Below are 13,899 nucleotides of genomic sequence, written 5' to 3'. Positions count from 1 at the left end.
TGGAAGCAGGGGGTCTCCGGAGCTGAACTGTTATTAGCTGTGGGGGACCCCCCTGCTTCCCGAGATACCGCCATAGGGGGCGCCGGTATTTCTGGCGTTTAAATGTCCCGCTCACACGGGCCAATAGGAAGCCGCAAGGGAGGTCTTCACGCGGGACTTTTAAACATCGCCATAACGTTAGGCACACAATTCACCCTGGCTGCAGAGATACTATGGAGGGAAGTCTTTTGGGAATCGGGGATTGAGCTGAAATTAATGGGGTTCAGCTCCGGGGACCCCCTGCTTCAATTCTGCAATCAATGATTAAAAAATAAAAATCTGGTTTAAAAAACAAAAAAACAAACACCATTAAAGAATTCTGCCAAATCCACGTTTGGACATCTGTGATTCCGTGTCCGATGAGCGCGCTGTGCCACGGTGCTGTCCCACGGCGCTGCCGGATGGCGCTGGAGCAGCGGTTGAATTTAGGTGATTTGACACCATTGCCAAATAAATCAAACGAGTGCACTTTTTAAAATAAAATATTTTAAACTGCCCGTCTCCATAATATTATTATCATTATTATCAACAACCCCTGGGGGATCTCGCACCGTCCCAGTGCGATGAGCAGCCGGCAGCTGCCAGCGACCTCCAGTCACTCTCGTCGAGGTCTGGGACAAAGGTGGGTTATTGGGGGTAATTCGTCTTATTCTGTATCTGCAGACGTGGCCAATGGGGTCTGTTTCAAATGCAATTTCCCATTGAGTGCGTGATAGAATAAGCCGCCGCAGCCCCCCCCCCCCTTTCCGAGGGGGGCTCAACGCCTGTCCTCAAACCCCTTCAACAGGTCTCGTTTTCAGAATCTCTGCCTCAGCACAGGTGCCTCAACTAAGCCACTGATTCAGCCACCTGTGCTGAAACAGGAATTTATTGAGCCACCTGTGCGGAAGCAGGGATATCCTGAAAACCTGACCTGTTGGAGGGGGTGGGGGGTGCCTGAAGATGGGAGTTGAGCCCCCCCACCCCTGGATTAAATGAGGGTGGGCCGAGCTTTCCAAACCACACGGGTCTCCTCACAGTGTACAGATTAAGAACGAGAGGAACGTGCGCACGTCAGCGTCCCGGGAGAAGGAAGAAACGGACCATGGGAACTCCAACCTCACACAGGGCAGTGCAGGGGTGAATGCTGGTTTCATGCGTGTGCTGTGTATCAGAAGTGGGAACTTGCAGAGAAACCTCCGAGCTGCTCACATGACCCAAGCGCTTGCGGCGCAGTTAACCCCTGACGGACCAGAGCGGTGGCGGTGTATAGAATGCCTGCTGATCACTCTGACCCCCGAGAGGTTACAGCATTATCCTCCCTCCTGGTGCGGGCAGGCCACGGTGTCACCGGCCCAAACAATCCGTGGTTAATAGAACGGGCAAACATTGGCAACCGTGATCATGTAACATGAAATATCCATGAGATGAACATATATGTGCGTGCGTGGCTGCTCGGACGTTGTGTGATCATGTAACATTAAATAGCACATCACACCATTATAGTGCACACACGTGTGATGTATGGGTTATTTAAAGTTCTATGATCACATGTAATAATAATGCCCTAGCAGAGGTGTGCGTGTGCGTGTGCGTGTGCGTGTGCGCGCGCATGCTGGAAGCGAAAGCAAATGAAATTTTTTAGGCTAAACAAAGCGCAAGGCGACCAGGGAAACACACAATCTGGTGCAGAGAATCTGGTGCAGCTCTTTGCCTTCCTTTCTTTCCCACCCACATACTGAAAGCCTGGTGTATCCTGCCACCGTTCCTGTGCCACGGATCTACACTTCCACGTAGAGATTTCTGTGTTAAAGCCTGGATGTGCGCTGCAGCGTGAGCGGGATACCGCCTATTTCTGCATATATTTTTTCTCTCCTTTTTGTTCCCTAATTTTAGATTCTCTGTACTAGACTTTCTCTTCTTTTCTTCCTTGGTCGCCATTCCGCTTTGATCTAAAACCTGTCCTGTTTGATGCCTGAATACATCATTGCATTCAGCGCTGTGTCTGTAGCAGAGGTCCTGTACATTTGTCCTTCCTGAGCCCTCGCTATATGTATTTCGCATCGCGGATCACTCTTGCGCGACCTTTTTTATTAGGTAATTATTCACCAGTACATTGTTGCACTTGTTCCCTTTTTTTTCCCCCACAAATTAAAAAGAATGTTCTATTTAAACGACTTTTAAATGAATTCACGTTTTAATAAACAAATGTGCTGTAGAAAGCGTGCTTGCCTCCCCGCCAGTGCGCGTCCCCTTGTGGTGTCATGCTTCCCCTTTATAGTCGAGCGACACGTCAGCGGCAGGAGGTGAGGAAGGAGCCGCACAGGAAGCTTGGGGAAATGATACCAGTCTAGGCGAGATGTCGCTTCCTCTACGTGCAAGCACACAGACCAAACCCCTGACCTCCCCCCCCGGCACTGAATGGGTTAAAATAAATAGTAAGGTAACCCCCAGAAGCACCTTCTAAAAAAGGTGGGCGTACATATCTATCTCCTCATAATCTTCAGCCGTGTCTCCCCTCTGCTGGATGAAGTCTCCTTGGTCCTGCGTTTACAGCCTCTCTTCTCCTCGTACATATAAATGTATATCCCCATCTTCAGCCCGTGTCTCCCCACTGCTGGATGAAGTCTCCCCAGTGATCTCCCAGGTCCTGCGGTTACAGCCTCTTCTCCACGTCGCTCCCACACATTCCCTCATCCCATCCTCCCAGCCTGTGTCTCCCCACTGCTGGATGAAGCCTCCCAGTGATCTCCCAGGTCCTGCGGTTACAGCCTCACTTCTCCACGTCACTCCCACACATTCCCTCATCCCATCCTCCTATTTTACTTCGGGCGTCGTCTTGGATAATCTCTTGAAATCCAGTTGAGTTCCATATTTGTCCAATGATGGTCATTTCTTCGAGTGATATGTCTGGCCCGTCGCCATTTTAAGGTCTTGCCCCGTGTGATTGTCACAGAAATTTCTCATCTTCGTTCTCTTTTGCTATCATTCAAAAGGTTCACACCCATTGTTACTTGTCGTCCAATGTGGACCTAGTCTTCAACTTCTACTTCTGTTCTATTTATTTTGATCTTTGCAGAGGTGATACATTTGTTGAGCATCACTTTGGTCTCGCTGAGATTCATATGGAGGCCACTTTCTTAGTTTCTTCGGTGATTTCTCTGATCTGTTGCTGGAGGTCTTCAGGACTTATGGCAAAAATAACAATGTCACCCCCAAATCGTAGGGATCGCATATTCACTGTTGATTTCGATTCCTTCCTCCCAAATCAATTTCTTAAACAATTCAAGTGTTGTTGTGAAAAGCTTTGGTGACACGGTATCTCCCTGCCACACTCCCTTGCTGATCCTGGTGACACAGTATCTCCCCTGCCGCATTCCCTTACTGATCCTGGTGACATGGTATCTCCCTACCACACTCCCTTGCTTATCCTGGTGACACGGTATCTCCCTGCCGCACTGCCTTGCTTATCCTGGTGACACGGTGTCTCCCTGCCGCACTCCCTTACTGATCCTGGTGACACGGTGTCTCCCTGCCGCACTCCCTTACTGATCCTGGTGACATGGTGTCTCCCTGCCGCACTCCCTTACTGATCCTGGTGACACGGTATCTCCCTGCCGCACTCTTACTGATCCTGGTGACACGGTGTCTCCCTGCCGCACTCCCTTGCTGATCGTGGTGACACGGTGTCTCCCTGCCATACTCCCTTGCTGATCCTGGTGACACGGTGTCTCCCTGCCGCATTCCCTTGTTGATCCTGGTATCTCCCTGCCGCACTCCTTGCTGATCCTGGTGACACGGTGTCTCCCTGCCGCACTCCTTGCTGATCCTGTGACAGTGTCTCCCTGCCGCACTCCCTTGCTGATCCTGGTGACATGGTATCTCCCTGCCGCCTTCCTTGCTGATCCTGGTGACACGGTATCTCCCTGCCACACTCCCTTGCTGATCCTGGTGACACTGTGTCTCCCTGCCGCACTCCCTTGCTGATCCTGGTGACACGGTATCTTCCTGCCGCACTCCCTTGCTGATCCTGGTAACATGGTTTCTCCCTGCCGCAATTCCTTGCTGATCCTGGTGACACGGTGTCTCCCTGCCGCACTCCCTTGCTGATCCTGGTGACACGGTGTCTCCCTGCCGCACTCTTTTGCTGATCCTGGTGACACTGTGTCTCCCTGCCGCATTCCCTTGCTGATCCTGGTGACACGGTGTCTCCCTGCCGCATTCCCTTGCTAATCGTCATCTTGCTTGTATCTTTGTGTAATCTAATGACGTGGCTTTCTTGTAAATGCTCCTGATAACATCAGCATCCTCCAACACTTTGCCTTAATGGATTTCACCGCCTGTGTGTAGACGGAATCCAATGCTTTTTCACGGTCTATGAATCCTAAGCTGAGTGCTAGATCATACTTTGAGAAATGACTTCTTGGATGTGGTTCATTGTGTTGTATCCGCAGGGAAATCCGGTTCCCATATATATTATGTTCTATATTGTATTTATAATATATAGTGTGTACATCATCTCTCCCTCTCTCTCTCCCTCTCTCCCTCTCTCTCTCTCTCTCTCTCTCTCTCTCTCTCTCTCTCTCTCCCCCCCCCCTCTCTCTCCTCTCTCTCTCTCTCTCTCTCTCTCTCTCTCTCTCTCTCTCTCTCTCTCTCTCTCTCTCTCTCCCACAGGCGGAACCTGACCAAATTGTCCCTCATCTTCAGCCACATGCTGGCGGAGTTAAAGGGAATTTTCCCCAGCGGAATGTTCCAGGGGCGACTCCTTCCGCATCACAAAGGCCGACGCTGCCGACTTCTGGAGGAAAGCCTTCGGGGAGAAGTACGGGCTTTAGAGCACAAGCTCTTGGTCCAGGGGCTCTGTGTGTGTCTGTGGCATAAATATGTAGCTATTATGCTAGTGTATATTTGTATAAATGTATTAGTAGATATTATGCTAGTATATATTTGTATAAATGTTGTATGTATATATACAAATAGGCCAGTGGGTGTAAATATGTGCAAATCCACGTTTATTTGTGTGTATACAGTACAGGCATACCCCGCATTAACGTACGCAATTGGTCCAGCGCATGTATGTAAAGTGAAAATGTACTTAAAGTGAAGCACTCCCTTTTCCCCACTTATCGATGCATGTACTGTACTGCAATCGTCATATACGTGCAGAACTGATGTAAATAACGCATGTGTAACAGGCGCTATAGTCTCCCCGCTTGCGCACAGCTTCGGTACAGGTAGGGACCTGGTATTGCTGTGCAGGACGAGCTGCCGTTTGCCTATTGGGCGATATGTCCTTACTCGCGAGTGTATGCACGTCTTTACATAGATTTTACAGGTGTGTTTAATGTGGTTTTTTTATTTGTCAGTTAACACCGGGGAATGATTTAATTATTTGTATTACACGTCAGGCCCGTCATTTTTTACCTCCCGTCCTTTATTATTATTATTTTTTAAGATGAGAAAGGGGGGGGATCCTACAGAACTGAACCAGGCTTTTGGCACCGGGGGAATCACGGATCTTGAGATACTTACCGGTGAAGTTGCCAGTATTACTTACTGGGTTTTGAATCGCCGTCCAATAGAATCCTGCATCCGATGTGGTGGTCATTTTTGTTTCAAGTGGAGGGAGATTTTCAACCGGCATCTTCAGCGGTTACAAAACCGGTGGTTACCCGGTGCTAAAAAATAGTGCGGCTCAGTCCCCGGGCCATCCTGTATAACCGCCGAGATTCCTTCGCTGTCCTGCGCCAAGCTCTGCACACCAAGCGCATCCCATACCCAGTGACGCACGCCTCACCCCGCGTAATGTCCCTGTTCCTCCCCTCTCAGGACCATCGTCCCTTGGAAAGTTTTCCGCCAGGCCCTGCACGAGGTGCACCCCATCTCCTCCGGGCTAGAAGCCATGGCCCTGAAATCCACCATCGACCTCTCCTGCAATGACTATATCTCGGTGTTTGAGTTCGACATCTTCACCCGGCTCTTCCAGGTGAGAGGGTTGAGATATTTGGGGGGCGGGGGAGAAGGGTTGAGAGATTTATTGGGGTGGGGGGGTTGAGCCCCCCAGACAACGAGTCGCCCATCGCTCCGATCTTGGTAGTTTATTAGGAAGACGTCCGTAACCAGACGGGTAAAAGTGTCGGGCGACAATTATCTGATAAAATGGCAGCACTGGCAAAACCAGCAAGACCCCGGTGCATAGTGAATCCCGCAGTGAGGAAGAGGCTATTCTGACATGCTGCCGGCTTTACTTCCCGTTTGTATTTGACACCGTCCCCTCTCGGGCGTTCTGCGGCAGGCAAGGATCATGTCGCCCACCCACTTACTTGTAAAGCCGTAGGTTACTGGAATCCCTGCCCGCAGAGCTTGCACTCGGCGGAGATGATAGGAGTGTGTGTGGGCGCATGGATGGGGAGTCACGAGTTTGGCCACATGAACCCGCCACGCCCCTCGTTCTTTCTTCCTGGCAGCCGTGGTCGTCCCTCCTCAGGAACTGGAACAGCCTGGCGGTGACACACCCGGGTTACATGGCGTTCCTGACGTATGACGAGGTCAAAGCTCGCCTCCAGAGATTCATTCACAAGCCTGGGAGGTGAGGGCCGTGCCGGGTGTGGGAGGGTCGGAGAGGGCAGACGGGAAATCACCCCCGTGTTGAGGCATTGTAGAGTCGGGGGCCTGGGGGGACCCTTCTGAGCCAGGCGTCCCTGCTGTTTATTACAGGGGTTCATCTGTCCTCATTCTTTCCATAAATCTGTGGGGCTTTTTCCCCTGTCACATATTTTATTCACCTCTCCCTTCTCTCTCGCACCGCCCCCTCTCCCTTCTCTCTCGCACCGCCCCCTCTCCCTTCTCTCTCGCGCCGCCCCCTCTCCCTTCTCTCTATCGCACAGCCCCCCTCCATTCTCTCTCTCACACCACCACCTCTCCCTTCTCTCTCGCACCGCTCCTCTCCCCATTCTCTCTCGCACCGCTCCTCTCCCCCTTCTCTATCTCGCACCGCCCCTTCTCTATCTCGCACCGCCCCCTCTCCCTTCTCTATCTCGCACCGCCCCCTCTCCCTTCTCTATCTCGCACCGCCCCCTCTCCCTTCTCTCTCTCGCACCGCCCCCTCTCCCTTCTCTCTCTCGCACCGCCCCCTCTCCCTTCTCTCTCTCGCACCGCCCCCTCTCCCTTCTCTCTCTCGCACCGCCCCCTCTCCCTTCTCTCTCTCGCACCGGCCCCCCTCTCCCTTCTCTCTCTCGCGCCGCCCCCCTCTCCCTTGTCTTGCGCCGCGCCCTCTCCCTCCTCTCTCTCACACCGTCCTGTTTCCTCTGCAGTTACATTTTCCGCCTGAGCTGCACGCGGCTGGGTCAGTGGGCGATTGGATACGTCACTGCGGACGGAACATCCTGCAGACAATCCCTCACAACAAGCCCCTTTTCCAGGCTCTGATTGATGGGTTCCGGGAAGGATTTGTAAGAGCCGCACGTGTGCAACTCCCATCTAAGCTCTCTGTACCCCCCCCTCCCCCTTTACTCCTCTCCCCTTTACCTCCTCTCCCCCTTTACCTCCTCTCCCCCTTTACCCCTTTACCTCCTCTCCCCATTTACCTCCTCTCCCCCTTTACCTCCTCTCCCCCTTTACCCTCCTCTCCCCCTTTACCTCCACTCCCCCTTTACCTCCTCTCCCCCTTTACCTCCTCTCCCCCTTTACCTCCTTTCCCCCTTTACCTCCTTTCCCCTTTACCCCTCCTCCCCTCTCCCCCTTTACCCCTCCCCTCTCCCCCTTTACCCCTCCTCCCTCTCCCCCTTTACCCCTCCTCCCCTCTCCCCCTTTACCCCTCCTCCCCTCTCCCCCTTTACCCCTCCTCCCCTCTCCCCCTTTACCCCTCTCCCCCTTTACCCCTCTCCCCCTTTACCCCTCCTCCCTCTCCCCTTTACCCCTCTCCCCCTTTACCCCTCTCCCCCTTTACCCCTCTCCCCCTTTACCCCTCCTCCCCTCTCCCCTTTACCTCCTCTCCCCCTTTACCCCTCCTCCCCCCCTTTACTCCTTTACCTCCACTCCCCCTTTACCTCCACTCCCCCTTTACCTCCTCTCCCCCTTTACCTCCTCTCACCCTTTACCCCTCTCCCCCTTTACCCCTGCTCTCCCCCTTTACTCCCTCCTCTCACCCCCGTTTCTCCCCTTTCTCCCCCTCCTCCCTCTCTCCTCCCTCCTCCCCCATTACCTCCCTCCCTCCCCTCTCTCACTTCTCCCTCCTTTCCACCCCCCCCCTCTCGCACCATGAACCTCCCTCTCCTGCTTTCTCCCTCCCTCCCCAGTAGCAGTACCAGTGGGGGTTATGTGCTGCCTGTGCTCGCTGCTCACACACTTTCTCTCTCCGTGATCACAGCTATCTCTTTCCTGATGGGCGCAATCAGAACCCGGACCTGATGGGCCTGTGTGAGCCCACCCCTCAGGACCACATCAAAGTCACTCAGGTAACCTGCAGGAGAGACTGTTAGTTGTGTGTGCGCGCGTACGTGTGGTTATTTAGTTACGTATATACGTATCTCCCTCCCCGCAGGAGCAGTACGAGTTGTGTGTGTGTGCGCGCGTACGTGTGGTTATTTAGTTACATATATACGTATCTCCCTCCCCGCAGGAGCAGTACGAGTTGTGTGTGTGTGTGTGTGTGTGTGTGGTTTAGTTACATATATACGTATCTCCCTCCCCGCAGGAGCAGTACGAGTTGTGTGTGTGTGTGTGTGTGTGTGTGTGTGTGGTTTAGTTACATATATACGTATCTCCCTCCCCGCAAGAGCAGTACGAGTTGTGTGTGTGTGTGTGTGTGGTTTAGTTACATATATACGTATCTCCCTCCCCGCAAGAGCAGTACGAGTTGTGTGTGTGTGTGCGTGTGTGTGCGTGTGTGTGGGGTTTAGTTACATATATACGTATCTCCCTCCCCGCAGGAGCAGTACGAGTTGTGTGTGTGTGGTTTAGTTACATATATACGTATCTCCCTCCCCACAGGAGCAGTACGAGTTGTGTGTGTGTGTGTGTGTGTGTGTGTGTGTGTGTGGGGGGGGGGGGGCGGTTTAGTTACATATATACGTATCTCCCTCCCCACAGGAGCAGTACGAGTTGTGTGTGTGTGGTTATTTCGTTACATATATACGTATCTCCCTCCCCGCAGGAGCAGTACGAGTTGTGTGTGTGTGTGTGTGTGTGTGGGGTTTAGTTACATATATACGTATCTCCCTCCCCGCAGGAGCAGTACGAGTTGTGTGTGTGGGGGGGTTTAGTTACATATATACGTATCTCCCTCCCCGCAGGAGCAGTACGAGTTGTGTGTGTGTGTGTGTGTGTGGTTATTTAGTTACATATATACGTATCTCCCTCCCCGTAGGAGCAGTACGAGTTGTGTGTGTGTGTGTGTGTGTGTGGTTTAGTTACATATATACGTATCTCCCTCCCCGCAGGAGCAGTACGAGTTGTGTGTGTGTGTGTGTGGTTATTTAGTTACATATATACGTATCTCCCTCCCCGCAGGAGCAGTACGAGTTGTGTGTGTGTGTGTGTGTGTGGGGGGGGGTTTAGTTACATATATACGTATCTCCCTCCCCGCAGGAGCAGTACGAGTTGTGTGTGTGTGGTTATTTAGTTACATATATACGTATCTCCCTCCCCACAGGAGCAGTACTGTGTGTGTGTGTGTGGTTATTTCGTTACATATATACGTATCTCCCTCCCCACAGGAGCAGTACGAGGTTTGTGTGTGTGTTTGTGTGTGTGTGTGCGTGTGGTTTAGTTACATATATACGTATCTCCCTCCCCGCAGGAGCAGTACGAGTTGTGTGTGTGTGTGTGTGTGTGGTTTAGTTACATATATACGTATCTCCCTCCCCGCAGGAGCAGTACGAGTTGTGTGTGTGTGTGTGGTTATTTCGTTACATATATACGTATCTCCCTCCCCGCAGGAGCAGTACTGTGTGTGTGTGTGTGTGTGTGTGTGTATACATTCACGCGCATGGTTATTTAGTTACGTATATATGTATTTCCCTCCCTGCAGGAACAGTACGAGTTGTGTGTGTTTGTGTGTGTGTGTGGTTATTTCGTTACATATATACGTATCTTCCTCCCCGCAGGAGCACTACTGTGTGTGTGTGTATACATTCACGCGCATGGTTATTTAGTTACGTATATACGTATTTCCCTCCCCGCAGGAACAGTACGAGTTGTGTGTGTGTGTGTGTATACATTCACGCGCATGGTTATTTAGTTACGTATATACGTATTTCCCTCCCCGCAGGAACAGTTCGAGTTGTGTGTGTGTGTGTGTGTGTATACATTCACGCGCATGGTTATTTAGTTACGTATATACGTATTTCCCTCCCCGCAGGAACAGTACGAGTTGTGTGTGTGTGTGTGTGTGTGTATACATTCACGCGCATGGTTATTTAGTTACGTATATACGTATTTCCCTCCCCGCAGGAACAGTACGAGTTGTGTGTGTGTGTGTGTGTGTATACATTCACGCGCATGGTTATTTAGTTACGTATATACGTATTTCCCTCCCCGCAGGAACAGTACGAGTTGTACTGTGAGATGGGCTCCACTTTCCAGCTCTGCAAGATCTGCGCCGAGAATGACAAAGACGTGAAGATCGAGCCATGCGGACATCTCATGTGTACCTCCTGCCTCACCGCCTGGCAGGTGAGCATCGCCACAAGGCTGTGCCAGGAGGAGGGGGGGCATCGTCACAGAACTGTGCCAGGCAGAGGGTGGTGGGGGCATCCACAGGGCTGTGCCAGGCAGGGATGGGAGGGGGATCGCCACAGTGCTGTGCCAGGCAGAGTGGGGGCTGGGGGGGATCGTACCAGGCAGAGGGGGAGGGGGATCGCCACAGTGCTGTACCGGGGTGAAGGAGAAACGTGCGTGTTGGATCTGCCGCTCGTACACTCGGTTTAATTTCCCGCTGTCCCTAGGAATCTGAGGGACAGGGCTGCCCGTTCTGCCGCTGTGAAATTAAAGGGACGGAGCCCATCGTGGTGGATCCCTTCGACCCGCGAGGAGGGGGGTTGGCAGAGATGCTGCGACACTGCCCAGACGGAGCCCCCTCCCCCTGCTACGACGACGATGATGACGACCGCGGTGATGACTCGCTCTTTATGATGAAAGAGCTGGTGGGGACCAAGGTGGGTCTGGAGGGGAAACCGTGGGTCCAGTGGGGGTGAGGTGGATCCGGCGGGAGAGAGGGGAAACCGTGAGGGGAGGGCAGGCCATGGGTCCGGTGGGGGGTGAGGTGGGTCCGGGGTGGACCGTGGGTCCGGCGGGGGAGAGGGGAAAACGTGGGTCCGGCGGGGGAGAGGGGAAAACGTGGGTCCGGCGGGAGAGAGGGGAAAACGTGGGTCCGGCGGGGGAGAGGGGAAACCGTGGGTTCGGCGGGGGAGAGGGGAAACCGTGGGTCTGGCGGGGGGGGAGGTGGGGCGGGGGAGAGGGGAAATCGTGGGTCCAGTGGGGGGGGGAGGTGGGGCGGGGGAGAGGGGAAATCGTGGGTCCGGTGGGGGGGGAGGTGGGTCCGGGGGGGGTGAGGTGGGTCCGGGGGAGAGGAGAAACCGTGGGTCCGGAGGGGGGGGTGAGGTGGGTCCGGGGGGGGTGAGGTGGGTCCGGGGGAGAGGGGAAACCGTGGGTCCGGAGGGGGGGTGAGGTGGGTCCGAGGGGGGGTGAGGTGGGTTCGGGGGAGAGGGGAAACCGTGGGTCCGGAGGGGAAGGGGTGAGGTGGGTTCGGGGCAGGGGGGGGACCTTGGGTCCGGCGGGGGAGAGGGGAAACCGTGGGTCCGGAGGGGTGGGGGTGAGGTGGGTTCGGGGCAGGGGACCGTGGATCCGGCGGGGGAGAGGGGAAACCGGGAGGGAGGGGAGTCTGGGGGTGATGGGGAATCGTGGGTCTGGTAGGAAAGGGGTGACTGTGGGAGGGGGAGGGGGAGAGGGGAAACAGTGGGATATGGCAACATTAGGGTCGGGTTCTAAAGGGTTTGCAGTGGGCAACTGACGCCCCCCACCAAAGCCTGTGTGTGCCCTAAATGTGATAAAATACCGGGTCACTCCCTCCCGGAGAGAAAAGGACCGCGCCGTGTTTCATAGGAGAACTGCAGCTGGAGGGGACTTTTTTTAATTAAAAAATAAAGTCAAAATATATCATTTCTACGGTAAACGCTTTGGAGACAGACAGATACAGAAGGGGCTGACATGCTGGAATTACAGTGTTCCCGGGGAAAAGCCAAACCTTCATTCTTCTTCTTCTTCACTAAATGCAACACGTGTTCCTTTTCATAAGCGATGACCTCTCTCTAATGATGGCTGCGTGTGTGGTTAAGGGGGTGAGCGGGACTGGCGGGACCGGTACCCATGCCGGCTCTCCGTGGCACATTCAGAGCACGTGAGACGGTGGATGTTTATTTGGTCAATATGTAATGGGAAAGCAATTGACATACACGTCCACACCTCAGAGAGCGGTGTGACAGTCCCAGGGGGTTACGTATTGATACGGTGCTAGGAAGAGGAGTTTATATGTTCCTGGTTACTCCCCAGTGTGCTCTGACACACAGCAATATATCCTTACTATATAATAATATGGCTTCCTCCAGGACTTCTGTAGTTTAACCTCCTGACATTGTCTGTCCCCAGGTGGAGAGACCCCCATCGCCTCTGTCCTTGCTCCCCCAGGCCTCCCTGCCCCCCGTACCTCCCCGTCTAGACCTGCTGCAGCAGCGAGTTCCTAACCCCCCTGGAGCCTGCAGCCCAGTGACCAGCTCCAAGGTGAGTGACCCTCTCACGCGGTCATCGCTGCTGTCACCTAGAGGTGCCTTCTGTTCCTATCGCCCCAGCAGTGACACGAGGGAACTATAGACCATGTCACTGTCACCCTGGGGCGGCAGGGACAGCTTGTATGGTCTACCGCTCCCTCGTCTGTTACCGTCACTCATGAGAGAGTGTCCTCTCTTCTCATGGTATGGGCATGTTTCTGCACCAATGTGGCAACATCGCAGCTCTGATGGGCGCGGCGCGCTGAGACATCGCAACTCTGATGGGTGCGGCGCGCTGAGACATCGCCCTGATGGGCGCGCTGAGACATCGCCCTGATGGGCGCGCTGAGACATCGCCCTGATGGGCGCGCTGAGACATCGCCCTGATGGCGTTTCACTTGTTCTGTCGCCCTATAGGCTGCCGGCTGTTTACATCACAAGGACAAACCGTTGCCCATGCCCCCCACGCTGCGAGACCTCCCACCCCCTCCACCCCCAGACAGGCCGCACTCCATGGGGTGCGAGAGTCGGCCTCAGAGAAGACCCCTCCCCTGTACCCCCGGAGACAAGCCCCCCATTGTGTCCTCGGGCCGGCCCGCAGACCCCTGGCAGCCCCGCTCTGTCCCCAAGGCGCCCACCCCCAGCCTGACCCCCAGTGACCCCCGGGCCGGGGGAAGAGAGCTCAACAACCGGCACTCCCTGCCCTTCACACTGCCCTCCCACCTGGACGAGAGGAGGGAGCGTCACGGCAGCACGCTGAGCCTGGATAACACCGGCACGGTGAGTGAGGGGCCCGGGGTGGGGGGTGTCACGGCAGCACGCTGAGCCTGGATAACACCGGCACGGTGAGTGAGGGGCCGGGGTGGGGGGTGTCACGGCAGCACGCTGAGCCTGGATAACACCGGCACGGTGAGTGAGGGGCCCGGGGTGGGGGGAGTCACGGCAGCACGCTGAGCCTGGATAACACCGGCACGGTGAGTGAGGGGCCCGGGGTGGGGGGTGTCACGGCAGCACGCTGAGCCTGGATAACACCGGCACGGTGAGTGAGGGGCCCGGGGTGGGGGGTGTCACGGCAGCACGCTGAGCCTGGATAACACCGGCGCTGTGAGTGAGGGGC

The 13,899-nt window shown here is 54.5% G+C and overlaps 1 protein-coding gene across 1 annotated transcript in view; it reads left to right on the top strand.

Annotated features, from left to right (window-relative positions):
- The window catches only part of CBL (Cbl proto-oncogene), a 51,534-nt gene that overhangs the window by 22,531 nt on the left and 15,104 nt on the right, over positions 1-13,899 (top strand). Inside the window, 11 exon segments of the mRNA XM_075604154.1 lie at positions 4,693-4,774; positions 4,776-4,840; positions 5,848-6,004; positions 6,486-6,607; positions 7,332-7,393; positions 7,396-7,468; positions 8,387-8,474; positions 10,561-10,692; positions 10,965-11,174; positions 12,664-12,795; positions 13,200-13,562. Coding sequence (XP_075460269.1) covers positions 4,693-4,774; positions 4,776-4,840; positions 5,848-6,004; positions 6,486-6,607; positions 7,332-7,393; positions 7,396-7,468; positions 8,387-8,474; positions 10,561-10,692; positions 10,965-11,174; positions 12,664-12,795; positions 13,200-13,562 — 1,486 coding nt within the window.

Source organism: Ascaphus truei, chromosome 6 (genome assembly GCF_040206685.1).
Source record: "Ascaphus truei isolate aAscTru1 chromosome 6, aAscTru1.hap1, whole genome shotgun sequence".
Lineage (NCBI taxonomy): Eukaryota > Metazoa > Chordata > Amphibia > Anura > Ascaphidae > Ascaphus > Ascaphus truei.
This window is presented reverse-complemented; position numbering and strand designations above follow the sequence as displayed.